At 48.0% G+C, this 27,438-nt stretch overlaps 1 protein-coding gene across 2 annotated transcripts in view; it reads right to left on the bottom strand.

Annotated features, from left to right (window-relative positions):
- Positions 1–27,438, bottom strand: part of LOC138528653 (F-box/WD repeat-containing protein 7-like) — an 865,213-nt gene that overhangs the window by 99,131 nt on the left and 738,644 nt on the right. For both annotated transcript variants that reach the window (XM_069640473.1, XM_069640474.1), the window contains one exon: positions 8,650–8,831. In XM_069640473.1, coding sequence (XP_069496574.1) covers positions 8,650–8,831 — 182 coding nt within the window. The remainder of the gene's footprint in view (positions 1–8,649; positions 8,832–27,438) is intronic.

The following is a 27,438-nucleotide window of genomic DNA, read 5'->3' as shown; positions in this document are numbered from 1 at the left end:
GGACACCAGCTTGTGTGCTTGATCAACAGCTACTCTAACTGAAGTGACTCCATTTTGTCAGCGTTTTTTTCCGACGATCCCGTGCAGTGCAGGAGTCCCCCGACATCCTCTCTCTTGTCCCCACGACTGAGGCTCAGGAACAGCGACATCTGCAGGAACTGCCAGGAACCAACGTCTTCAGCTGCATCTTTTGCTTCATACCAAGGTACTGTGGCAACCAGATTGAGAGAACGCTTCTCTCTCAATGAAAGTTTGTGGAACTTTCCCAACTTACAGGCCTAATCAGCTTGTGACCCAACATATGATTCTTTTTCATATAAACGACTTCTGCAAACTTTGGCAAAGACTTTACTGTTTACTTCAAGAACTGCTCTTTCCTATCCAAGACACTAATCCATTGACTTTGGCCTACGGCTATTGAACTGAATCGGGTCCTTTAGTGAACTATAACTATTTGCACTGCCTAAGATAGTGTTTGATCTATTGTGCTAATTTGTGCCTTTTTACTCCCATTGAAAGGGACTGAAATGTCATTTTGCTCCTATTTCAGGGGAGCCTAATTTGTTCAGAAACTTATTGGTTTGCTATTGAAGTGAGTTTGTGTATAATAAGTTGCCTCCTTCTAGTGAATGTTTTCTAAATGATTGTGTAATAAATTAATAAGTCTTTTACCAAGAAACCTTGAGAGTAAGTGTCTACTTGAACCACTGTGATTGTAAGACCTCAGTGTACCTCTTGTACTGCTCACATTCCCTCTTGAGATACGCCTGGCAGCTCAGCTCGCTACCACAAAACTGTGGAGTACAGACTTATACCAAAGGTTGTTTTTTGCTTACACATGTAGTCCTAATTGTATGTGGTGGTCCCAGAGGGTACTGCATGCAATTCTGCCTAACATTCTAGATGAGTAAAACCCCCATTGGTAATAAACTCTTAAACTTATTCTGTTTCAGGAATATGTAGTTATACACCTGTTACTTTTCAGAATAGTGGAACACAATTAAGCAAGACATCTTAAGACTTTTCAGAAAGGCACCAAGCAGCTCAAGGTAAGCAAAACCTAAAAGGGTACACATTTAGAATGCAGTATGCTATTCAAGGAGTGTAAAACCCTATTGGTAATACACTGTTAGACTTTTTCAGTTCAGGAATAATACAGTAATACCAACTCTGTTACTTTCTAGAATTGGGGAACACAACCGAAAGATAATTAAATAACTATGTATACTTTTCAGAATAGATAGTCAGCAATTCACAGGTAAGAACTTTATAACACTTTGTAACTTTATTTAAGAGAGAAACTGTTACGGCACTAACACATAGCGATTAGTTACTTTGCAACACTTGTTCTATTTTCTAGTCAGAGGCCTTATACTTTAGAAGTCCCCTATTCTAAGGCATGAGTGATTGTTAGGGAAAATGTTCTTTTCTGTTCCAATTACCTTTAACCTTAGAGACCCCTTGCTCTTTTTCTGTACTCGGGGCTTTTTAATTTTTACTCCAGAGTGAGTAGGACCTTTTTCTCACTCACTCATGTGTTTTCCTGACTATGATTTTTTATGCTCCTTAACTTCAGAGGCATCTGGAAGGAAGACAACACATACGCAGAGGAGAGAAGAGTCATTCAGGGAGCCAGGCCAGCCAATGTTAAGTTAGCAAAAGTCAAGGTGAACTGAAGCACTTCTTGCAGGTATGTAGAAAGTCTTGAACAACGTTTTAGAAGTCTTTGTAGAAAAGAAGACATCAAAGCAGGGCCACAGGCCGATTAGGCTTGTGAGGTAAAGAAGCTGTTGGCAACTCTACATTTGCAACCAAGACAAGTCTCCAACAAGGACAAGTGAGGTTACACAACAAGAGGTAAGTTCTCTTAGACTGTACAGTACCTTTAGGTTGAAGGAAAGTGCTGCAGATGGCTTCTGTTCCTGTGCAGCTCGACAGCTCATGGTGTTCCTGGGCCTCAGTCGTGGGGACAAGAGGGAGGGCTTCTGGGGACTCCTGCACTGCAATGGGACGGTCACCGACCGCAACCGGCAATCTTCAAACAAGTGGCGCTTCAGTGTTTCAGCTCCTCACGTCTACCGCAAATAGCAACACTACAGTTCCTGACTGTCAAGATGGGCTTTCCTTGCATCTGGGGTTCAGCACTCAGTTGAGGTGGCTCTGGCTCAGGTTCAGTCAGTTCTGCTTCATGAGAGTCCAGATCTTCCTGGAGCTCTTGGCCAGCTTAAAAGCAATGCACACGATCTGGTGTTCTTCTCCCTGGCTATTCGGTTCCAGCAGCGACTGCAATGGAAATTCAACAGTTCTGAGAGGATGTGCAGGTGGCTTACTTTGGAGTTGATTGCACCCACCAACTCAAGGGAGAAGTCCTTGCAGGGCTTCTCTAGTCGAAACTAAATTGGAGTTTCAGCACAGCAGCATGGCTTCACCGGGCAAACCAACGGTCCAGGAGTTGCAGCAGGCGTCCTCCAGTTTTTCTTTGGATTCCTTCATCCAGTGGTCGACTCTGCCTTCCAAGCCAAAAAGCCTGGCCTTTTAGCAGGTTTCTCCCATTCATTCCAGCCCAGCTGTCAGTCACCCAGCAGGGTGGCTGTGCTTGTCGGACAGCCAGTCTGCCAATCACCTAAGAGTGCATTCCTGTCTCCTAGGAGACTAAGCACTGGGAGTTTCGGGCACCTCCCTCGCTTCCTGCCACCGCCAGACACCCTGGAGCCAGAGGCAGGCTTCACTTGTGAATCCCGCCAAAGACAAAGCGAACAAAGGGACCAAACATGGTTTGGCGTGCAGAGTAAATCTCAAGAAGGACCTTCCCACAAAGAAATGGCGAATACAGACGACCAGGGCCATTTTGACAAAAATGGCACCCGTGGGTGCTTTACTGCAGCTGCGAACGCAGCCCGTGGTAAATGCACACCACAGTAGTTAAAAGTAAACTACTGCCAATAGAAGTTTTTTTTTTTTTTTATAAAGGAAACCGCTGTCACCAGCCATTCATTGAGGAAAGGGTAACAATGTTACATGAGCAGCTAGACAAAGAGGATACTAAGTAACCCCTCCAGCACTCTATTATAAGATAGTGTGCGTTGGGTCTAGAAAGTTACAAGTGTAAGTAAAGTCAATTTCACTTCACTGCTCTTGGAAACAGTAGTTTCACCAAGAGAAGGTATTTAAACCTTTTGGGAAATCTAAGACTTCCCTGTGCCACAGCACTATAAATGCTGTGTATCACAAAGTAAAGATTATGCCTATGGAGTTTGTCAGACTCCAAAGTCAAACGAAACAGTACAAATAACAGAAAGAATACATGAGTGTGAAACATTTCTCTTTCTCTCCAGGTTAGAAATTAAAAGTCCTAAAATCGAGCAAAGTTGCTGGGGGTCTTTAAGGTAGAGAGGAATTAGCACATTTCTGAGAATTCTCCCTAACAGGGGCTTATGATCATGTCTCGCAAATGCACATCTAACATTCATACACAAGCCAAAACCTCTAGCTTTGACAGTGCTAGTTTTTGACAGACCTAATTACACAAGGTTTATGTCAGGTGAACACATTAGATTGACAAATTAAACAGTATAATCAGAAAAAACAAATGTCTTTGTATCCTCAACAATTCAACACTTCCCCCAAATGCAAAAAACTTCATACATGTGTAATACAATGCATACAAACAATATTGGTCACAAAAAAACAAGGACAATTTGTAAATGCCAGGTGATTTGCTAAACCCAACACTGGGAAATCACAACGCAATAGCCTAGAAAAACTGAAAATAAACTATCTGGTTCTCATTTGGTCCAGAAACACAATGGCAACTTAGTAATATATACAGTCGTTAGTACACAATTTAAGTGCACCGATAAGATATATTTAAAATCTAGCAATTTAGAATAAACGGTCTACTAGATGAGACAAATTCAATGTTTGTCTTCAATTAAGAGCTCCGTCAGGGTCCTTGATGTGGTAAACCCTGCACTAGTTTCAACCTGGTCCCTAGAGCGGGCTGGTTTTCATCAGGACTGGATGTGTGGTGTTAAATGAGGTTCAAGAAAAAGATTTATGTCCTATATAGAACTCCTAATGGTCTAATACAAGGCTTTGCACATAGCATCTTGCCTTGAATGAAAATTGGAGAAACAATGAGACGGTGTGGTAACTGCTGGCGTTCCTAACCCCGGGAAGGGCGAGTGCCGTCTGTGTTAGGGGAGTTTTTCTTAAGTCCAATTAAGGGCTTAGTAAAACCATTCAACTGAGACAGTACAATACTCCACTCTTGGTATAAGGCTGTACCACCTCAGTTTATTGTAGCGTAGACCGAGCAGCCAGACTTATCTTAGGAGGGAGAGAGGGCAGCAGAATTAGTACAATGGAATTGTAGTACATATATGGTCCAGAGAAACACTGACACTATGTAGTGTAAAAAATAAAGGCTTCATTTAAATACAATCAGACCAAGGTAAATCTTGGGAAATGATGTACCATCACATTATGTTATGTTACTTGGCATTTATATAGCGCTCTATATATCATTGGTATGACCTCAAAGCGCTGGTTGGTTGAACGCCCTAGGGAACTGTAGTTCTGGTCAGTAGAGAGAGTGTCGTAGGGTGCACCAGAATGTGGGTGCAGCTAACTTAATTGCTGAGTGGGAGCTGCATCCTAGCGTTAGGTGTGGTGCTGGAGATATCAGTTGGATGTGTGCAGTATGGTGGGTGGACACCCAGACTGTGCTCTGGCTTGGAAGGCCTATGTGAGCGACTAGGCCGGAATGTGCTCAGCTAGCTGCATTTTATTAGGGTGATGGAGTGTTCATGGGGTAATATTCGTATGTGAACAGCTAGGCCGAATTATCAGGGGGAAAAGCTGTGTTCTAGAGGAATGATGGTGAATAACAGAGTAAGCGTAGTTGTGTGATATGATGGTTATCTTTAAGCGCCCGAGACAGGCACGTGAACAGGATGGCAGGGAACATTGCAACACACGGTCACAGAGACAGGGGGCTGGGCTTCTACCGGCAGGAGGGGCATACAGATAAAGCAACAGCATGGGGAACAGGAACGCATGGTACACAGTGGCAAACAAGTGGGAAATTATGTACCATCACATTATCTTAACGTGATGGTACATAATGTTAACATTTACATTCGCGTTTCTATCTAGATGAAATTCAGGCTAATGTTCACTACTCCACCCAAGTGTGGGACATGCCGACATTTGCATTTCCATCCAGATGTGGCTCTGGCTAATGTTTGTGACTTTGTGTAAGTGACGCACATGCTTCATCCATAAATCCATCCAAATGTGGGACATGCCGACAATCACATTTCCGTCTAGGTGTGGGACATGCTAACCTCTACATTATAAAAACAACACTATACTTGCAGGTACACAGACCAATTAATATGACCTAATTTCCAACACCCAACAGTAGATCTAGGGAAGTCAAAACCAATAGTTACTTTTGGATTACTTACAGTAATACAGGGTAGTAGACCCTAGCAGTTGTACCGTGACACTTTGCAAAAAATCACATAGTAATTCAACTGGACAATATACTTTTCTGATCTAGTGAAACACAGATTCTAGGAACAGTATCAACCTTTAACTAAGTTTTGGATGACACAGTTATACCAGGTTAGTAAAACCCTTTTTGAGTAATATTCAACTACAGTTGCTTTTCAGTTCAAAGACTAAGGGAAGCAATAACTGGTTAACTTATTTTTGGATTGCACACTGCTATGCAAGGTAACCAAAATCTATATATTTTTGTAAGGATCTACAAGTAACCTAAGTAACACCTAGATAGACTTATTCAGGACAGGCTAACAGCAAGTTAGGGGAAGCAAGACCGAACTGGCCACACTCGTACAATAATCCTAGCAGGAATAATAAAGTAAAACCAACAGCATTACTTTTGGGAAGAAGGGAACCCAATTCACAGGTAAGTTAACCTATCTACTTTCTGTTAGAATGGTGAGACAGTTTCTAAGGAAAGTAAGACTTTGAGAAAACTTATTTAAGAATGCACACAACATATTCAAGCTAAGTAAATCCTAGTTATACTTTTCAAAATGGCAGAAACTATCGAAGGTAAGTAATAACTTTTTTTAACTATTCACTCAGAGTTTACAGTTACCAACTAATTTACAAGTAAGTAACCCTTTCAACACTTGTTTTCATTTTAAAGGCAGACCTTTTAAAGTATCCAGCCTTTCCCAATTCTAGTACATGAGTTCTCTCAGAGGCAGAAGAGGGACCTTAGTTGTTTAAGAGCCAGCTGGAGACAGGGTTAGATCGGGCTCAGTTGCAGGCAAAGTCAGAGTTACTGAGGAAGACTGGGCCAACAAGTAAGTAATGCACTTTGAAAGTTAGTTAGGGTTCAGGGACTGGAGAAGACACCCTAGGAGGATTCCAGCAATGGGCCTGGGTGAACTGGAACAGAGACCTCCCAATCACAGTAGCATCCCAAGGATACACAGAAATCACAAGAGACTGAAGTTAATACCCCAGCCAACACAGTACCTCAGCACAGAAGCGGTGCGGCAGGAAGATTTCAGGATAAGCAGCAAAGAACGCAGTTGATCGATTCTTTTCTCGAGAAGACAGGACTTTGGAAGGACTTTTGCAACATGCATCACTTAAGAAGGCTCCAGGCAAGATTTTCCTCATGGCTGGGTGCGGCTCTGTGGATTTGGCGCCTTTTTCATTAACACAGAAGATGGAATATCGCTAGTCGGATTCTTGTCGTATGCAAGTTCCAGCACTCTGGTGAGGGGACTTTTTGGACTCGATTCACATCTCTGGAGGTCCTGCACTATGCCCCCAAAGTTTCAGCAAGATTTTGAATTCGGAAGACCGTGCACAACACAATGGCTCGAGGTCCTAGGGTATTGCAGCCCCGCAAGGTCGCAGCACGCTGTGATATGGCTCAAAATTCAGGTCTCGAGTCTAGTGGGTCTCACAATGTTCTGGGTCAGGGTCGTCTGTTTCAGGATCCAAAGGCCGATTGGAAGGGTAACGGCAAGCTCCAGTTACACAGCAGGCTCTCCGGTCACTGGGAGTCGCTACAGCCTTCGTTTCTTCATCATCCTCTTCTGTTTCAGCGCCACTTGTTATCTTGTGAGCAGCTTCCAGGTTCAGTGTTTTTAATCAGGAACTTCAGCACAACCTCTGCATTCTCGCCCCACATTTTACAGAACAGGGTGTTCTGGCGGTCCAATCAGGACAGCCATCCCCGCAACCCCACTGGGAGTTGTTCCCTTTCAGGCAAGGTGGAAGACCAAGGGCTGTGGAGTTTTGACTCTTACCTTGCTTCCTGCCTTTTCAGACTCTCTGGAACCTGGGCAGGGAATCCACATGATGGCCGCCGATGGAACTTCAGCACAACCTCTGCATTCTCGCCCCACATTTTACAGAACAGGGTGTTCTGGCGGTCCAATCAGGACAGCCATCCCCGCAACCCCACTGGGAGTTGTTCCCTTTCAGGCAAGGTGGAAGACCAAGGGCTGTGGAGTTTTGACTCTTACCTTGCTTCCTGCCTTTTCAGACTCTCTGGAACCTGGGCAGGGAATCCACATGATGGCCGCCGAAGACAAAACAGTCACTGAGGTCGTTCCCACCTAGAATGGCAGGGGAGGGAACACCTCAGAAACAGCAAGCACACACGAAATGGCGAAAAAAGGAGCCCTCCTTTTTGGAAAAATGGTAGTCCTTCTGTGCATTACTGAGGCTGTATGAACAACCTGCGAGTAATAAAGACAATGTCAAAGGTAAAACCACTGCCAACAGCCTTTCATGTAAAACGCGCAATTGTAACAAAAAATTTACCAGGCAAGTAAGAAAAGGCATACATTGTATCCCCCAGCACTCCACATAAGGTGGCATGTGCTGGCTCACTGTATCAAATATAAAGGGGGATGAAAATCCCTCTTTACTACTTGGGAACTGTAGTTAACCCAAGTACATGAAAGAGAAATAACAGGGGAGCCCATAGAGGCAACCCAGCCGAAGCCCAAAAGTTGTAGGAAGCTATAACTTCAAACATACACTATGGAGAGACATAAAAAGGTCACCCATACAAAGAGTAAAAGACTAGGGGAGAGGGGAAAAAGATTCACCCTCGCCTAGGGAAAAGGTAAAATAGTTACCTAGTCAAAGCAAACATTTCTGGGGTTGACACAGGTCAGGAAGATTGTATCATTGATATGAAAATCTTACCCAACATCAGCCTTCTACAATAATTAGAGCTGACACCAGGCAGTAATTAACAAGGATCTGAGCAGGGTGACTTGTGTAGGTGAATAGGACCATAGGGTCCCTTTGAAGCACTCTGACCTGCGAGTTTAAGGGACTTACAGGGGCACATGCAGAGTCACTTTACCAGTAAGGCCTTGGATGGGGAGCCCTGGGAACCAGCAGGGAAAGGAAAAATGGGAAGGTACTCACTGTGAATCATAGATTAGGACTTTGTTCCAAACACCCCGCTCAAACACTGAACCCAGGGACACAGGAATAAAGAGATGGGTTTTACATGGCCATGATGAGTGCAGTAACAAGTCAAAATAAGATTGGACATACAACAGTCTATCAGAAGAGGGTACATGTGACACTCATGCGAATTACCCATTTACGGTGATAGTAAAATCTATGTACCTGCTAGCATGAAGGTGCATGCAGCGCACTGTTGAGGTATGGCCATACAGGGTGTGGATGCACTCGCCAGAGTCCGCATTCCATACTTTTAGCGTCCTGTCTGTGGAACCGCTGATGACAATGTTATCTCTCATCTGAGAAGACCAGACACCGCCTGTGTGACCCACCAACGTCTGGACACACTGTAGAGGAAAAGCAAATTAAAGTGAAAATTACAGACAAAAAGGCAGAAGATCTAGATTCAGTATTTTTGTGTTATGTAAATTTTATTTTTTCAAATTAGCTTTATTGGTGGACAATCGTGGTTAAATTACAACAATACTCAAATGCGCATTTACTTAATAAATTGCTCACCATGACAGAATTTTAAGTTTTCGTTACCCCTTTAATAAAAGAACAAAATCAACCCAACCATCCCCCTTATAACAATCCCCTACCGACCCCCGTTATGTACATTTTTATACTCATTTTTCCATTTTATTTGTGAAGCTGGGATCACATTTCAGCAGCCAGGTTTGTATTTGCTAAAGCTTACGAGACAGTAGAAGATCCAATGTGAGGATTGAACAGGCTAAAGTAAGTTTGGATCATATGATTGGAGTTCAAGAAAGGATCTGCCACAACAGTGTATAATGACAGGCAAGGGATACAGCACACACTTTAGATTTAAAAGAAACTTGTCAATACATGATCAATGTCTCCGCTGGGCGATTACATAAACAAGCGGTGAAGATCCACTGCTGTATTGGAGACTACAAAAGAAAACGTATGAGGTATACTGCCAGACAGGTAATCCGCACCAGGAAGGATAATGTGAGTAGTATCAATCATGTGAAAATGGGTGTTAATCTTAAAAATATAAAAGAGGAACAATTGTACAATTCATACAGCATGAGAACTCTACAATCAATCTAATGCCCAATGGAGGAAATGTGCCTTGCAAAGTTCACATACACAATCGTCACTCAAGGTGTGTCCATGTTAAGAGAGTTTTTCAGAACATACTATGGGGTGTGGGTGTTATGGAGATTTATAAAGTTTATGCTTCATGTGCTCTACTAGTGAGACCCCAGCCCTTTGCTGGACTTCTGGACCTTTTTCTTTAATCCTGAATGAGTGGAGCCTTTTTCCACATTCCTTCTTATGGGCTCTGTCTTTTGGAACTCTATTCTTTGTATTCTACCTGTCATATGGAGACTGTTTCCTCCATATATCTTAAAGGCATCTGTATTTTACTGTTGCAGCTAGGGGTGTTGCTAGGTTTGGAAAAGATCTGGGGCTTCACTAATGTCGGGATTGTCGGGACTAGCTAGCCTTTTGGTTGTAGACCCTGAGATTCTATCCGGGGCTACAACCAAAAGACCCGGGGCTATAACCCCCTAAGCCCCCATCCCCCCTAGCAATGCCTCTGGTTGCAGCACACAACTCCTTAAGGGCAGTGTTGCTGGGGACCCTTGGGGTCTCCTTTGAGATTCTTTTCAGGGAAATGACATTTTCTCTAGGTTCTAACTGAACTATCATTCATACGCAGATGACACGTAAATCTACGTCAGGTAATACTCTGCACTTGAAGCGAGAGGATGTGTAAATGCTATTAAAAACTGGATGGTAGAGCGTAAGCTTCAGCTTAACCCTACTAAAACTTAGGTTATAATATTTGGTCCAAAGCATCTTTACTTATATGCCTCTAACCCCTGTCCTGCCATTTTGTGACTGAGCCACATCCTTCTCTTCTAAGGTAAAAAACTTAGGTTGCATCTGGCAAGCATCTTTGGGAGGTTTCACAGGTGGTTAAATATGTCTATTTCCAACTTAGGCTTTTGAAATCCATTCTGCCATTGGTTTCTGAATCAGACCGCACGTGGTTGTGGGAGCTATGGTAAGTTCTAGACTGGATTATTGAGACAAGTTGCTTCTGGGAGCCCCAGATTGTCAACTGCACGACTCCAGGTAGCCCAGAACGCTGCCCTCAGATTGGTGCACAATCTACTAAAAAGGGCCCCCCTCTCCAGGTATACACGAAAACTGTACTAGCTGACAGTTTGGAAAATAATAGAATTCAGGCTATTCCCTAGATCCTCCCCTACCCCCACCCCAAAACCAAGGGCATTCATCACAGGGAGTTGCAGGCACCTCCCTCGCTTCCTGCCCTGCCAGACATGCTGGAGCCGGAGGCGGGCTTCACAAGTGAATCCCACGAAAGACAAAACAAACAAAAAGGGACCAAACCTGGTTTGGTGCTCAGAGTAAATCTCAAGACAAGAAATGGTGAAAAAAGAAGACCGGGCCATTTTGACAAAATGGGCACCCATGGATGCTTTACTGCAGCTGCAATTGCAGCCCGCGGTAGAAACACTCACTGGTAAAAAGTAAACCACTGCCACCATAAAAATGTTACATGATAAGCTAGACAAAGGGGATACTTAGTAACCCCTCCAGCACCCTGTTGTAGGATATTGTGTGCTGGGTCTAGAAGGTTACAACATGTACGTAAGGTCAATTTCACTTCACTGCTCCTGGAAACAGTAGTTTAACCAAGAGAAGGTATTTAAACCTTTGGAAAATGTAAAGACATCCATGTGCCACTGCACTGAAGGTGCAGTGTGTCACAATGTAAAAAGATGATGCCTATGGAGTTTGTCAGACTCCAAAACCAAAAGAAACACTGAGTTCAAATTAAACAAAAATACATTAAACAAAAATATGGAGTAAAAAGGTCTCCAAGATTGAAATTAAAAGTTCTAAAGTCTAGCAAAAAGAGTTGGGGGTCTCTAAGGTAGAAGGGAATTAGCACAGTTCTGAGAATTCTCCCTAACAGACACAGTCTATAGTTCTGATGTACTTTTTGGATAAAAGTCTTGCACAAATTTAGAGTTCAGAAAAATCACTTGTAGGAACACAAGCTGTTAAACCTGTGCAAAGGGAGTTGAAATCAACTTAGAAAGTAAGCAGGTGCAAGTCTCAAGGGAGACAGCCCAACTTAAGGCAAGAAGGTTGGAGAGGGGTAGTTGAATCCTACCCCTGCTCCCCCTCCCATAAGACACATGAGTCTGAAGAATAACCTGAGATACCATGATCGCCCATACCAGTTCCGACCGATTCCCAGTGCTCCTATAATAGACAAGTAAGTTGAGCGGTACCCACTCGGCCAACTTTACAACCCAGGAGCAGTGCACGCATTACCCAAAGCTGACGAGGAACCTCAGGATGCAACTAAGGACGCTTCCATTGACAGTCTCGACTAAAGCGACAAGAAGCCATGCATGACATCGTTACAGACACCACGACTTAGCAGCGTTAGACATGAAGCACAAATGCCAACCGCACATCGGGACACAATCACACAACTACAAACAAACACATGCGTACAGTTCTATAAGTTAGAGGACAGACAAATCCACATACTGTCTTACCTTTATTATTTGCCATTAGCTCGACCGCAGCAACACAAACTGCAAGAAGCAACAGATCCTGGAGAAGCTTGCAGATGCTTACATGCACTTTACCCTATGGACCTGCAGGAGGTGCTATGGGACCTGACAGAGCCACGTTCGACTATTATATGGTCGATATAGTACAGCAAGCCATTTTAGGGGTTAGGAAAATTACAACAGACCACAGACCCTCGGCAGGAGCTGAGCCAAGCGAATTCAGGCTGCACAAAGAAATGAACATGTGGGACAGGGCCTGCTGCCAAGGTCACCAAGATATGAGTGACATTGCATTCCCTGAAATACAGCAACACCAGCCACAGTAAACGTGAATTCTTCACAAATTCAGACCAATTCAGAGCTGTAGAACTCAAACACATGGTCTCTGGACACGTGACCCCGGCCAAGCAGATGACAAACTGAAACTAGCAGTTGGGAAAGAGGAGCCATCTTATGCCGCCAGTCAATGGCTTGCAACAAAGTTGTTACAGGAGAAGCTGGGTGTTGCATGATATGAGCAGGCACTCTCAGTCTTTGGTGCTGCACCCACTTTACAATGCAGGCACATAGTTCTTATTACCTTGAGAAGGTGCACCTCGGGTTGAGAACCATTTTGGATCCCAGGCCTGGGGACGTAGGCTCTATCCAATCACAGCTCAGGAGCCTAGGGGTGGGTAGCAACGGGCAAGTACCAATGATCAGACCCTCACACTAAAACATTGTTTAGTAATATTGGGATGGGCCAGGCCTGACATCTGACATGGGAGAGCCAGTAAATAATTAGATATAGGGTCTACTATAGGTAGACTACTAAATACCCAATCCAGAGTGTAGATCGGTTTTCTGGAGGGGGCCCAGGTTGCGACCGTCTCATGATGCAAGGTCCCGTTAAAACTGGCCTGCGAGCCAGAGCTCACTGTGAAGTTTTTCTCTACCTGTGTACTGATGCCTGTTGGTTTTGGCTGTAATAAACTGCAGTTTGAACTTGCTATCTGTCCGGGCCTGCGTTCCTTTTGGGAAGAGAAGGAGTTGAGCTTTCCATGAGTTCTGTGTCCGCAAACTCCTAGTAGCCCCTAACCTAGCTGGGAGTTTTATCTCAACAATGCAAGTACCCCCAAGTCCGAAAAGTACCTTTGGTTAGAAGAAAGGGGTCCATCTGGATTCTGTCTTGCTACAGCCAAGCAGACCCTGGTTCCTGAGCCTGAGTCGTGGGGACAAGAGGGAGGTCGTCTGGAGGACTCCTGCGGCAGTACTCTGGAAGGTCGAAGGCAGCTACGGGTTTTCTTTGTTTCAGTGGCAGTTCGCGATTTCAGCGCTTCGCTAACAGCACTGATGCAGAACGGTGGACACCGGTTGGGATTTCCTTGCTCCCTCAGTCCAGCACTCTGGATCAGAGACTCTGGATTAGGATTTCCTGCTTCTGGAGTGTCCTTAGGAGGCTGCTGGAGCTTTTGGCCGGACATGTTCTGCAGCAGACTGTTAGAACAGTTTTTCTGAAGTCCAACTAAGGGCATAGTAAAACCATTCAACTGAGGCAGTGTTAGGTAAGATTTTCACAGAACTGGTAAATCCTCCTGACCTGCGTCGACCCCATAACCTTTGCTTTATTAGTGGGATATTTTTCCTAAATACCTCTGAGTGGGAACCTCTTTCCAAACTCACATAATCTTTTACTCTTTTTATAGGTGTCATTTTTCTTTTGACTCTCCATAGTGTCTTTTTAAAGGTATCCTCTTTAATAAGTGCCTGTTGTTGGGTTGCCCTAGGGGCTCCTGTTTAACTTTCTTTTGCTACCCTTGAGTGAACTACAGTTCCCAAGGGTAGAAAGGATCTTTGGATCCTTTTACATTTTATTCTGTGAAGCCAGCACATCTCACCTTATATGGAGTGCTGGGGAGATACAATGTATGCCCTTTCACACTAAAACTGTAACAATTCTGTTACATGGACAAGCTTACCTTCAATGGCTGGTGTATTAATTTGGTGCACCTTTACTGCGGGCTGTGTTCACAGCTGCAGTACAGGCACCTAAGGCTTCTCATTTTACCAAAATGGCCCGGTCTTTTTTTCGCCATTTTAGTGTTTCAGCTTTTTTTGTTCCTTCCCAGGACATCCATGGCGGGAAATTCCTTTGTGTGATATTTTTTCTTCGGCAGGAGTCCCCTGGACTGCCCCGCCCAGGCTCCAGTCTGTCTGTGAGAGCAGGCAGCGAGGGAGGAGTCCAAAACTCCCCAGCCCTTTGCCCCCTTATACAGCAGCAATGACAACACCAATTTTACAATCTTGGGGAAGTACCCTGCAATAATCCATGCCACTAGGATTGGAGAGTTACCCTTCTCTCTGCTCCCACAGCCAGCCTCCAAGTCAGGATTGGTTTAGGGGTCTGGAGCAACATATGGCAATTCCCATTCGACATCATCCTTTGTTCCCCTTTCAACTTTTTGGCAAAAAAGAGTTATGTATCAAAACTTCATAATTTTACTAGTAACTGCCATATTAAACCTTTTCTGTCCCCGCTAATCATGGGGAATTAGATAAGCCGACCACCAAATCTGTATCATGTAGCATGGCCATGTGGCACCTTTCTGCCGTTTCCATAAAAACGGCAACTGTTATGAGTATTTAAGTTATTAAGCATATCCCCAATTTCAATTTTCACCCGCTCACCAACTCTTACATTTGGAACAAGTTCAGATCAGCCAGAAACCTAGTTTAACTGGCCCTTACAGTTCCCAGAGTCATAGGAAAATGTATTTCATATACCCAAAATCACCTGGAAATCACATACAAAATAGTACATCGATTAAATCAATCTGCCTTATGATAGCTGAGAAAAAGGTCTAAATGATCTTAGTCCTTTTTAAAAAATCGTTAATCTTCATGTGGGACAAATACTCCTGCTCCTGGCCATGTGTTTTCACTGTGTCAGCCTGTGCCTTTATCAGTCTGTGTTGGAAGCTTGCTCTTTGAAGTGGGTGCCCCCCTTTTCACACATTAGTTGTGCTCCAGCCAAGGGAAACATTTCTTGAAGTCCATGCTTTCACAGCCAGCCGGTCTGGAGAACACTGAATTTCGACGCCTTTAGCGTGACATTGTTATTGCGGTTGGTCATCAAATGTCACTGGAGTTTTGGTAGGTGAAACATAATATAAATTCCGTTTGGTCAACCCACAGACCATGTTTTGTTTTTTAACATTAAGTGAGCAGTGCTATTTCTTTCACTTGTATTTTTTTAAAACCGCTTTTATTTGCAAACATGTGTAGGCCGTTTTAGTTTTCAATGTTTAAAAATCCTGTTTACCATGTGACTGGGATCTTTGATTTCTCCTTTTGAAATTAAAATGCTGCTTAGTCGTTGGTATTGACAGGTAGGCCCCTTTCCACAAGGCTCTTTAATGTTACTTGAAAAACAAAAACAAAGGCCAGGCCGTTTTGGTTTCAGTGTTTAAAGTCCTGCCATTCATGTGCAAGGGACTTTTGTTTGATCCTTTTAAATGCACCCCACAAACTATGTAGGGCCAGATAAATCTTGGGGAAAATAAGTACTATCACATTAAATATAACCACAATTATAAAAACACATCACTGTGCTTGTATGTACACAGACCAAAGCATATACCCTTATTTGGAACACCTAACAGTTCTAGGGAAGTTAATCCCTTTCATACACATTCAGTATAGGTCACATCTATTCTTGGGGAGTAAAAACCAATGCTTACTTTGAGATTAAATTCGGTAGTTCAAGGTTAGTAGACCCTACCTGTTTTACTGTTCTGCTCAGCAACAAATCACCTAGTCACATGCACTGGACAATATACTTTTCTGATCTAGTGAAACACACATACTAGGAACAGAACAAAACCTATAACTCTGATTCAGGATAACAGTTATTCTAGGGGAGTTGGACCTTGGGGTGTAATATTCAATTACAGTTGCTTTTCAGTTCACAGACTAATAGAAGCAATACCTAACTTATTTTAGGATAACTGTTATACTCAAGCTAAGTAAAACCTATACACTTTTTTACAGGAGCTATAAGCAACTTAAAGGCAGGTGTAAACCTAGGACTCTTTGTGTGTCTGTTTTAAACAGACCAAGGAAAGCAAAACCCAATATTACACTTTATGAATGACTCAAATTTATTCTAGGTAGGTAAAACCTATTACAGACTTACTCTGGACAGGCTAACAGCAAGACAGGGGAAGCAAGACCCAGTTGGGGAACACTCCTACAATTATCCTCACAGGAATAATAAAGTGAAACCAAAGGCATTACATTTGAGTAGAGGCACAACTAAATCAGAGGTGAACAAGTTACTTAACTGTAATTGTTGTTTTCCATCATGGGTCTGGCATGGATTCACATGCTCATGAATATTACCTGTCAGGCTGGACATCCTCGTTAAAGAAATAAATCAGTTTCAGTTTCTGAACTGTCGTTCTACTAATAACCAATCACTAGTCTCTGGGTCATACTGCCCCTGCCAATAACTGCCCTCTACTTAAGCCCCTCCTCTGGCGGCCATCTTCAGATTTGGTAGCACGTAAAGTGGCAGTAGGAGCAAGAGAAGAGCCGCAGAGGGGTTGGAGGGAGGGTTCACATTTAAATCCATGCCAGACCCATGCAGGAGAACAAAAGTTACAGTAAGTAACTTGTTCCTTCTCAAGGCTCAACATCAAGCATTTGAACAACTCAACATTAAGCATCTCTTACCTCCTCATCAAGCTCACCTTCAAGCGAACAGGTTGCGCAGCACTGCTTAGGCGACTCTGGACTCCTCCCTGGAATACCGGTCGACGCAGAAGAATTTTGTGAAGGTGTGCGTCAACCTCAACGTAGCAGGCCTGCCGATGTCCAGCAGGGGCACACCAGACAGGAAAGCCGTAGTAGCAGCAGTCGCTCTGGTCGAATGGGCTCTCCAACGGCCTGGCAACCGTCGGTTTGCCAACCGGTGACAGTGCATGATGCAGCCGGAGAGCCATCTGAAAAATGGAAGCCTTGGAGAGGGCCTTCCCTTGGTTCACAGGGCCAAAGTTCACAAACAGCTGTGATGTCTTCCGAAAACTCTTTGTGCGGTCCACGTAGAACTTCAGTGCTCTAGCCACATCCAGCGAGTAAGGAGTCCTATCAGCCGGCGACGGGAAGAAAACAGGCAACACCAAGGGCTCGTTGAGATGGCAGTGCGACGGCACCTTGGGCATGAAGGAGGGGTGCGTCCTCAGCACTACCCTCGTCTGGTGGAATGTCAGGTACGGAGGCTTACAGGAGAGGGCCTGGATCTCTCCCACTCGTCGTGCGGAGTTGATGGCCACAAGAAACGCTGTCTTCCACTATAGGAATTTCAGTGGCGCCAAATGCAAAGGCTTGAATGGCGGGCCCATGAGCCTGGTCAGCACCCCAGACTTCACTGGCGGGAACGAGCGGAACAGTCCTTTCATGAACCCCTTCACCAGGCGGTGAGACCAGAGCGATGACCGCCCTGGAGTTCTAGTGTAGTGGGAGATAGCCGCCACATTAATTTTGATGGAGGCATCCACCAGCCCCGCCTTGGCCAGCGGTAGCAAGTATGGCAGCACTTGGGGGGCCGTAATCCATACAGGGTTGATCTTCTGTGCACGGCACCAGACAGATAACCTCTTCCATTTATGTCCATAGCACTTAAGAGTCGAGGAAGCCCTGGTCTTGGGAAGTATCTCCTTGCAGTGTGTCGGGATGTCGTAGCCTCCGAACTCTAGTGCTGCAGGAGCCAGGCCTGCAGGTTCAGAGATCCTGGGTCATGATGCAGGATCACGCCTCCTTCCCTGGCGAGAAGATCCGCGTCCGTCGGTAGCTTGATTGGTGGGGATGCTGACATGTCCAGAAGGTCCAGGAACCATATCTGCCTCGGCCATGCCAGTGCAATGAGGATCATCCTGCACCGGGACCGTCCGAGTTGACTGATGAGTCGCAGAAGAAACGGCGGGAACGCATAGAGGAACAGGTCGTCCCAGGTGAAGGAGAATGCATCCGCCATGCTCGCCGGCTGGGGAAACCTGCTGGCGAGCCTCTGGCACTTGGTGTTCGTCGCTGTCGCGAACAGATCGATCTGGGGATTGCCCATCGTTGGAATAGGAGATCTACTTGATCTTGCCGGAGCTCCCATTCATGGCAGGAGTGCAGCTCCCTGCTGAGTGAGTCGGCGACAGTGTTCTTTACTCCTGCCAGGTTAAAGGGTACCAGGAACATCCCCTGGGCGACGGCCCAGTGCCACAGATCCTGTGCTTCCTTGGATAGAGCTGGGGATCTGGTGCCCCCCTGCTTCCAGATGTAGAACATCGTGGTGGTGTGGTCGGTGAAGACCCTTACCACTTTGCCCTTGAGGGACGGAAGGAAGGACCCGAGTGCCCAGAACACAGCCCAAAGCTCCAGTACATTGATGTGCAGTGACCTCTCCTCCAGGAGCCAAAGGCCTTTTGCGTGGAGATCTCCGGTGTGCGCGCCCCATCCCTCCAGGGAGGCGTCAGTTGTCACAGTCTCCTGATGCGCTGGGAGTCTGGAAGTCCATGCCCGCCATGAGATGTGCGATGGTGCCCCACCACTGGATCGTTTGACGTAAAGTCCCGTTGAGGGAGATCTCGTCTTCAAAGCTTCCCGGCACTTGTATCCAACAGGCGTCGAGGAACTCTTGCAGCGGCCGCATCCGCAACCTGCACAGTCGCATGAGGTAGACACATGACTACATCATGCCGAGCAAGGACATGATGGACCACACCCTGGCTACTTCCATGGTCAACAGCCATTGTACCTTGCCCAAGATGGCATATATCTTTCCCTCCGACGGTGAAGCCAGCCGTGCCACCACGTTGAGCCTGGCTCCCAGGACCAGGGCGTCCTGCGATGGCACCAAGTAGGACTTCGCAAAGTTTATCGAGAACCCCAGTTCTGTGAGCAGGTGGACGGTCCTCGCTGTGTGGTCAATGGAGTTCCCTCGAATTCGCTCGGATGAGCCAATCATGTAGATAGGGGTAGACGTGGATCCCCTGCAGGTGCAGCTGCACCGCCACCGGTGCCAGGCACTTGGTGAAGACCCTCAAACCGAAGGGCAGTGCCTTGAACTGATAGTGCTGCTCCTGGAAGATGTGAAACTTTCAATGTCCTTTGTGTATTGGGATGTGGAAGTATGCATCCTCCAGGTCCAGCGACGACAGGAAGTCCCCTTCTTCCAGTTGTCCCAGCACATGCTGAAGGGTGACCATCCAGAATTTTTGGGATCTTATGTATTTGTTGAGGCGGCGGAGGTCCAGGATAGGCCGCCAGTCTTCTTTCGGACGAGGAAGTACCACAAGTATACTCCGGAGCCCCGGATCCTCTTTGGGACGAGTTCTATCACGACCTTTGCCAGCATCGCTCGTACCTCCAGAATTAGTTATGGGACGTGGTCTTTTCTGGCCACCAGTGGAAAGTTTGGCCACTTCCATTGGAACTCGAGTGTGTTCCCATGGGGCAGGGCATCCAGCACCCAGCGGTAGATGGAGATTGATTCCCACATGCTGATGAATTTCACCAGCCGGCCTCCCACCGGGGTGCTTGGGTGGGGCCCCGACGTCACGGCCGGTTCAGTCCTGCTTCGTCGAGGCCTTGCCTCCTTGGGCCCCTTGGCGACAGTGTCCACTGGCCTTGTGGCCGCCTCTGTAGGCTTCCTGCGCCGAAGAGCGGGCCGCCTGGCGGTACAATGAAGAGCTGCCGCCGAATCATTTGGAGGCACCTTGGGACTTGCTTCAGGTCGTCTGAAAGGACGGCCGTCGCTGATGTAGCGTGCCCAGGGCACGGGCTGTCTGTGTCTGCCTTGATGGCCTGCAGTGACTCGTCCACTGCCTTGCCGAACAGGTTGTTCCCGTCTAAGGGAATGTCCAGTACCCTGGTCTGTAGGTCCTGACGGAGATCCGTGGCCCTGAGCCAACCACGCTGGCGAAGGCAAATGCCTTTGCCCATCTGGCGAAAACCGGTGTTAGCAATATCCGTGGTTACTGTGATGGCGTGGTCCGAAGCCACTTCGCCCTCCTGCAAGATTTCAAGGGCTTGCGCCCTCTTGTCATCTAGAAGGAAGTCCAGGAGGATGGTGATTTTGAAACACTGCTCCCTATCGTAGCAGGCCACGATAGCGAGAGCGTTGCCCGCCTTAATGATCGTCGCTGCCAACGAGATGACTCGACATCCCATGGCGCCTAGCTTCTTTCCCTCGCTGTCTGGCGGAGAAGTGGAAGTTGATGCCGTTGCCCCTGCCGATTTCGTCTTGGCCGCCGCGGAGACCACTGAGTCCGGGGACAGCTGCGCCCTGAGGCACATGCGAGCTGAGTCTGGGACCCGGTACTACTTCTTGTACCGGTCTGGCTTGGCAGGGGCCGTGGAAAGGTTGTTCAGAAGGGACAGCCCTTCGTCCCAGATGTCGTCCAACAGCGGGACTGAGAGGACGGTCTTCCTCATGGCCTCTCGTCGTTGATAAAGGAACCCCTCCTCCTTCTGCTCTTAGGGGCATAGCTGGAAAAGCTCTGATGCCCTGGCTATTATGGCGTGAAAGGAGCCAATTTCGTCGTGAGGGAAAGCCCGGGGAGGGGGTGATGTGAGATCTGTTCAGTCGTCACCACCGTCATCCGTCCCAGTCGTCTCCATCTCATCCCTCGGCGGAGGGGATGTAGGTGAAGGATGGAAGGGTGGGGGAGGATGGACTCGCCTCCACTTGAGTGGAGGACTCCCCGGCGGTCCAGGCGCTGATGGATTGTCCGCCGGAGATAAGGGCAACCTTGTCCTCATCTGTGCACAAGGTGTGCAGTGCCAGCAAAATGTCATCTGACCTGTCAGTCGGCGGTGTCATCGGTTGCGACAGGAGCGTCAGCAGAGGCGTGGTGTCCGGTTCGTCAATCTGCCGTTCATCGGCTCCACCATCGCTCTCCAAATCCGCCTCGTCGGGATCCTTCCCGTAGGCCTTGACCTCGACAAACTTCTTGTCGAGGACTGTCTTGAGGCCAGACAGCTCGTCCTCGGAGGCGGTAACTGAGTCCGTTAGGTCTATCGCGCCCCCCCTCCTTCTCAGCCCAGGGTTTCACAGGGATCTTTTAGATAGGCTGGTAAGACGATTCCCTCCGGGATGGCAGGGAATCTCTAAGCCTGGAGGTCCTCTCCACTGGGGTCACCTCTGTAGGCTTCGGCAGGGCCGTCACGACTCCCTCAATCGAGGCCTTAGCTGGGTGAATCTGGACCTTCACGACCTTAGGCGCTTCCGAGGCCTTCACCGTGTGGGGGAGGGTCACCACCTCGCTACCCCTTGGCTTTCTCTGTCGTGGCTGGCCGGGGTTTCTCCCGACACTTACCCGGGTTGTCCGACTTCCTCTTCGAGCGGAGCATTGGCTCATGGTTGATGGTGCTGGCGATGTTGCAGCTGCCCTGGCAGCCAAGGAGCCCGAACCAAAGGCGCTCCCGGTTCCCGCAGACTTGCAGTGCTTTGCCTTTAGTTGGGCAGTAGAGGCACCGGGAGTGCTCATCCTCCTTGACGACGTTCTATAGTCCACATCCTGGGAAGATCCTGAACAGCTTGGATCCAACGGGCGTCTCGTTTCCTTTGTCTTGGGCCATGTCCACGCGGAGTAGGCCTCAAAGATCAAGTGAAATTCGACGATCTACCGTTGAGGGGTGGAAAGAAATCCGAAACGGGTCCCCGATAATCGGAAGATGAATTGGTGGAGCTTGAGGCTCGATTTGACCGAAAAAATAAGAGTAAACTTTTTGAAAAATAAAAACGCAATACGCAGTAAAAGCTCGAGAGCCAAGCATGAGACTCCCAACACTTGAACGTGCGGTCAAAATCTGAAGATGGCTACCAGAGGAGGGGCTTAGGTAGAGGGCAGTGATTGGCTGGGGGCAGTATGACCCAGAGACCAGTGATTGGTTATTAGTAGAAAGACGGTTAAGAAACAAAACTGAAACAGATTTTTTCTTTATCGAGAATTCCCAGCCTGACGACGGGGAATATTTATGAGCATGTGAATTCATGCTAGACCCCATGCTGGAGAATATAACCTTACATCTACCTTCTTTTAGAATGGCAAAACACTTTATAAAGAAAATAAGATGTTACATATACTTTGCAGAACAGTGCAACACACAGAGCTACTGATACTAACCAACTCTTTTTCCAGTAAGTAACTGTTAAACACTTATTCTGTTTTCTAGGCAAAAGGCCCAATCCATTAACAGTCTTTCATTTATTCTTGGAGCATGAGTGTTCTCAGTTCTGAAACGGGGCAATGGAGTTATTAGGGTCTATTGTCTAACATGCAGTGTCAGGATAGGTTCTTAAGTAGCAAATGTCAGATTTACTAAGGAAGACGGTTCAAACCAGTGAGTATTTTACTTAAGAGTTAGTTGAGGGTCCAGGGGCTTCACAGAAGGCACCTATTGAACAAGTTACTCTCTTACCTGGTAAAGTTATTTCGGTGGGATGGTCCGACGACGTATTCCATATCTTTGACAGTAATCACCACAGCTGTGCTACTTCGGAAAATTTTCGGCGTCTGCGTCCTGCGTCGATGAGCCATCCCCGAGGACCTCCTCCGATGGCCGACGTCACCCGATGTGATAAGTAGGACGCACAACACCCGTAGCCTCAGTTGTAGTTTTTTCCCCCCAGAACGTGTGACACCAGTCTTCTGCCAGACACACACAAGGCCTTGCGGAAACGTAAGCTGCAATCGCATAAATTCTGCAGCGGGGAAGGTAGGGAGGGAGCGATATGGAATACGTCGTCGGACCATCCCATCGAAAGAAAGTTACCAGGTAAGGGAGTAACTTGTTCTTCGAGGGGATTGGGTCCTCCGACGTATTTCATATCTTTGACAGACTCCCAAAGCAGTACCAAAGAAAGGAGGTGGGAAAAGAATTTAGAACACAAATTTAGCATGCCCAATCAAATTGAGGAATAAAGGACTGCCTTGCCCAAGGCCAGATCCTGTCCTCGGATGGAATCAAGGGAGTAGTGACGTACAAAAGTATGTACAGAAGCCCAGGTGGCTGCATCACAGATGTTACAAATAGGATCACCCCTCTGTAGGGCAGTAGATGCAGCCATACCCCTGGTAGAATGGTCCCGCAAGCCAGCCGGTGGGTCCTTACCCGCCAAGCGGTAACACTCGGAGATAGCCAAAATAATCTAACGAGACAGTCTGTTTCGTCACAGCTTGTCCCAAGCGCTTTCCAGCGTAACCAATGAAGAGTTGATCGTCCACTCTGACCCGGGACATGCATGAAATATAAAGCTCAACGCTATCCTAGGATCAAGCCTATGGAGCCTCTCCTCTTCCTTACCAGGATGCGGAGGAGGATAGAATGCCGGAAGAACAACCTTCTGGCCTAAATGAAATTCCAAAACCACCTTCGGAAGAAAGGAAGGACGAACTCGAAGGACAACCCTGTCCTTATGAAACACAGTGAAGGGTGGCTTAACTGAAAGTGCCTGTAACTCACTCACTCTGCGAGCAGAAGTGACCACAACCAAAAACAGTTTTAAGAGTTAACAGTCTCAAAGGGCAAGAATGCAAAGGCTCAAACGGAGCCCCCATAAGGTTCAAATCCCAACCGGGCACCAGAAAAGGTGACGGAGGGAACACATTAGTGAGCCCTTTCAAAAACTGAGAAATTAAAGGAATCTTAAAATAGGAACATTCTTCAGACGAGCGCTTAAATATGGACAGCGCCGCCAGGTAACCTTTAATGGTACCCACTTGGCAAGCCCCTGTGGGCCAAGGAAAGCAAAAAAGACAGAACCATGGGAATTTCACACTCCAAAGAATCCACATTCTTAACTCTGCACCAGTCGCAGAATTTACGCCAACGGCACAGAAACTTTGTTGCCGGCCGTCTGGCCGAGAGCAACACCTCCAACACGTGTTGAGGGAGGTTCCAATCCTTATACCTCAACCTTTCAGAAGCCAAGCGTGAAGGTTGAGGGATCAAACCTCTGGATGGAGAACCTGACCCCCCCCCCTCCCGTGAGAGCAGATCGTCTCGGTAGGGAAGACGATGTGGATGGCAGATGGACAAGTCGAGAAGGTCCGGGTACCACGTCCTTCGAGCCCACGCCGGAGCAATGAGGATCATCCGGGAACCGAACCTCCGTAACCTCTGCAGTACTTGCGGGATGACGGGGACTAGAGGAAAAGCGTACAGCAGTGGGAATGACCACTCCACCACGAACGCGTCTCCCATGGCTCCTTTTGGAGGAAATTCCCACGAGCAGAACCTTTCGCACTTCCGGTTGACACTGGAGGCGAACAGATCCACTTGAGGGGTCCCCAAAGGGCGAAGATCTCCAGGAGAATCTCCTGAGCCAGCTCCCACTCGTGAGAGATCGTGCTCTGCCTGCTCAGAGCATCCGCCGTCTCGTTGTCGTCTCCGGACAGGTGAACAGCCGAGATCGAAACTTCCTGTTGGGTGGTCCAGAACTCGAGCTGCATCGCCTCCCTGCACAGAGGAAGTGACCCTGCCCCCCCCCCCTTTTTGTTGAGGTAGTGCATGGCCACTGTGTTGTCAGTTAGAATCAGGACACTCTTTCCTTGCACAGTCGGCAGAAAAGTCTTCAGGGCTAGCCTGATGGCCCTCAGCTCCAACAGATTGATATGGAGTCTGGACTCCGACAGAGACCAACGACCGCTGTCAACTTGTTGGCATGAGCGCCCCATCCCGTGAGGGATGCGTCCATCATGATCGTCACCTCCGGCCAGGGCAGCCAAAATGGGGCCCCCTTCATCAGATTGCCTTCGACGGCCCACCACAGAAGGTCCTGGGCGACCGAGGGTGGCACCTGAACAGGGTCCGACATCCTGCCGGAAGAGTGCGACCATTGCATCTTGAGTGCCCACTGTAAAGATCTCATCCGCAGACGAGCCTCTGGCACCAGAAGAATGCAGGATGCAATGAGGCCGAGCAACCTCAAAAACTCGAACGCCAGCAGCGTCTGGGCAAGTTGAAACTTGTGCACCATCTGCTGAATGTGAAGAGCCCTCACCTGGGGAGGAAAACACAGCCCCAGGGATGTGTCGAGCACTGCTCCGATGTACTGGAGCCGCTGTGTTGGCGTCAAATGGGACTTCTTTAAATTGAGGGAGAAGCCCAGCTTGTGAAGGGTAACCGACAGATGATCCAGGACTTGCTCGGGAGAGCTCCCCCTGATCAACCAATCGCCCAGGTAGGGGTAGACGTGAATCCCCCCTTTCCTGACATGCGCTACCACCACCATGAGCATGGTGAAAACCCTCGGGCGGAGGTCAATCCGAACGGCAGGACCCGAAACTGAAAGTGCGAGTCGCCAACCGCGAACCTCAGGTACTTCTTGTGATTGGGATGGATCGGCACATGGAAGAAAGCGTCCTTGAGGTCGAGAGGCACCAACCAGTCCTGAAGTTGAAGGGCCTGGAGAACTTGAAAGTAACCATCTTGAACTTGTCCTTCCTGAGGAGTTTGTTCAAACCGCGCAAGTCCATGATAGGTCTCAATCCCCCGTCTTTCTTCGAAATCAAAAAATAAGGGGAATACCATCCCTTGTTCCTCTCCGCTACAGGCACCAGTTCTATGGCGCCTTTCTCCAGCAGGGCTTGAATTTCCTGCGCAAGGAGCGGTTCCGGACTCTTCAAAGAGAGATTCCCAGGTGCATTGTCATGAAGCCTCTGCCGAAAGGGAAGACAGTAACCGTGGGTTATGATCTCCAGAACCCACACATCTGAAGTAATGGCAAGCCACTCTACAAGATGCTGCGCCAGCCTTCCCCCAACCGGTGAACCATGGGACCTGGCCTCATGACTGAGTGGTAGCGGCTGCGGCGCTGCCTGAGGGCAAAGAGGCAACTGCCTGAGCAGCCTTGGCACCTCAAGTACCCTGTTTTCCACCTCTGGCACTCTTACGGTGGCCTTTTTGACTGACAGCTCCTCTTGCTTTACTGAAGGACGAGTAATGGCGAAAGGAACCACCCCTCCATTGTTGTCCCCTAGGACGAAAAGGCGGAGGTTGTCGAACTGCAGCGCCCAACGACTTTGCTGCAGGTTTGGAGGCCTGCAACCTCTCACGGCTCTCGTCAGCCTTGCTGCCAAAAAGATGTTCACCGTCAAAGGGCATGTTGAAGAGCCGGGACTGCACATCAGGAGCGAACCCCGACTTCCGCAACCACGCAAACCTTAGTATTACGGTGCTAGCCGCCATGGACCGGCTGACACAATCTGCCATGTCCAAACCCGACTGAACGGCCTCACACATGGCATCTTTGCCATCCTGAACCATAGCAAGGAAACCATCCCGTTCGTCCCCTTCGGGAATACGTTCAGCCGCTAATGCAACACAGTTCCACAGAGTGTGTGAAACGAGACAAGGCACATACGGAGTTGGCCGCCTGAAGCGCCATACCCCCTGAAGAAAACACTTTCTTCGCCCAGCCATCAAAACGTTTGTCGTCCCTATCCGGAGGGATGGTAGGATATGACGCCTGCTTTGCTGGGGCCGTAGCCACCTGCACCGCCAAACTCTCCGGAGTGGGATGCCTGGACAAGTAGCAGGGGTCGCTACTGGCTGGACGGTATTTTCACAACAAAGACTTGCCCACTGCCGGGAGACTCTCCGGAGCAGTCCAAGCCGCCGCCACCCTTCTCTGCAGAGCCATATGAAACGGCAGTACCGGGTCAGTGGGGGGACAAAGATCGAGGATGTCCATGAGATCATCCTGAACAAACTCCCCTGGGGGAGCCGACCATCCCAAGTACTCGGTGACCCGAGACATAAGGCGCTGGTACGAAGAATCGACATGAGTGCCAGGCTCAGGCCTACAAAACTCCACCTCCGGAGGTGTGTCCAGTCCACTGGCATCATGCAGTGACTGCCTCAGGTCATCAAATTGGCTATGGCCCGAAAGAAGCTCATCTGGCACCGTAACCGGAACCAAGCCCTCATCAGGCCCTCATCATCCTCTGAAATGTACTCAGAGGAGGACACCTGGGGACCAAAGCTATGCCTGACCTTAGCCAGAGCCTTTCTAGGGGCTACCCCCGTGCCACGGGGCCCCTCTGACACCACTGCCTCGAAAGGCTTCGAGGGCGCTGAACGAGTCGGCGCCAGGAGAATCGGCGTTGAGCGAATTGGCGTCGACGTCAGCCGCCGCGCCGCCAGCATCAGCGGCGTCGACACAGGCCTCGAAGCCAGAGCTACGAGCGTGTCCTTCGACGACCTAGGCGCCGACAGCGTCGACGACCCCCTCGGAGGCGGAGCCGCGAGAGAGGTTGTCGATGACCTCGGCGCCACAGGCGTCGACGTCTTCCTCAAAGACTGCACAGGATCACGCGACTCG

The sequence above is a fragment of the Ambystoma mexicanum genome, chromosome 7q (assembly GCF_040938575.1).
Source record: "Ambystoma mexicanum isolate Mex_15411 chromosome 7q, UKY_AmexF1_1, whole genome shotgun sequence".
In the NCBI taxonomy this organism is placed as follows: Eukaryota; Metazoa; Chordata; class Amphibia; order Caudata; family Ambystomatidae; genus Ambystoma; species Ambystoma mexicanum.
Note: the sequence above shows the minus strand (reverse complement) of the source record. Positions and strands in the feature narration are given on the sequence as shown.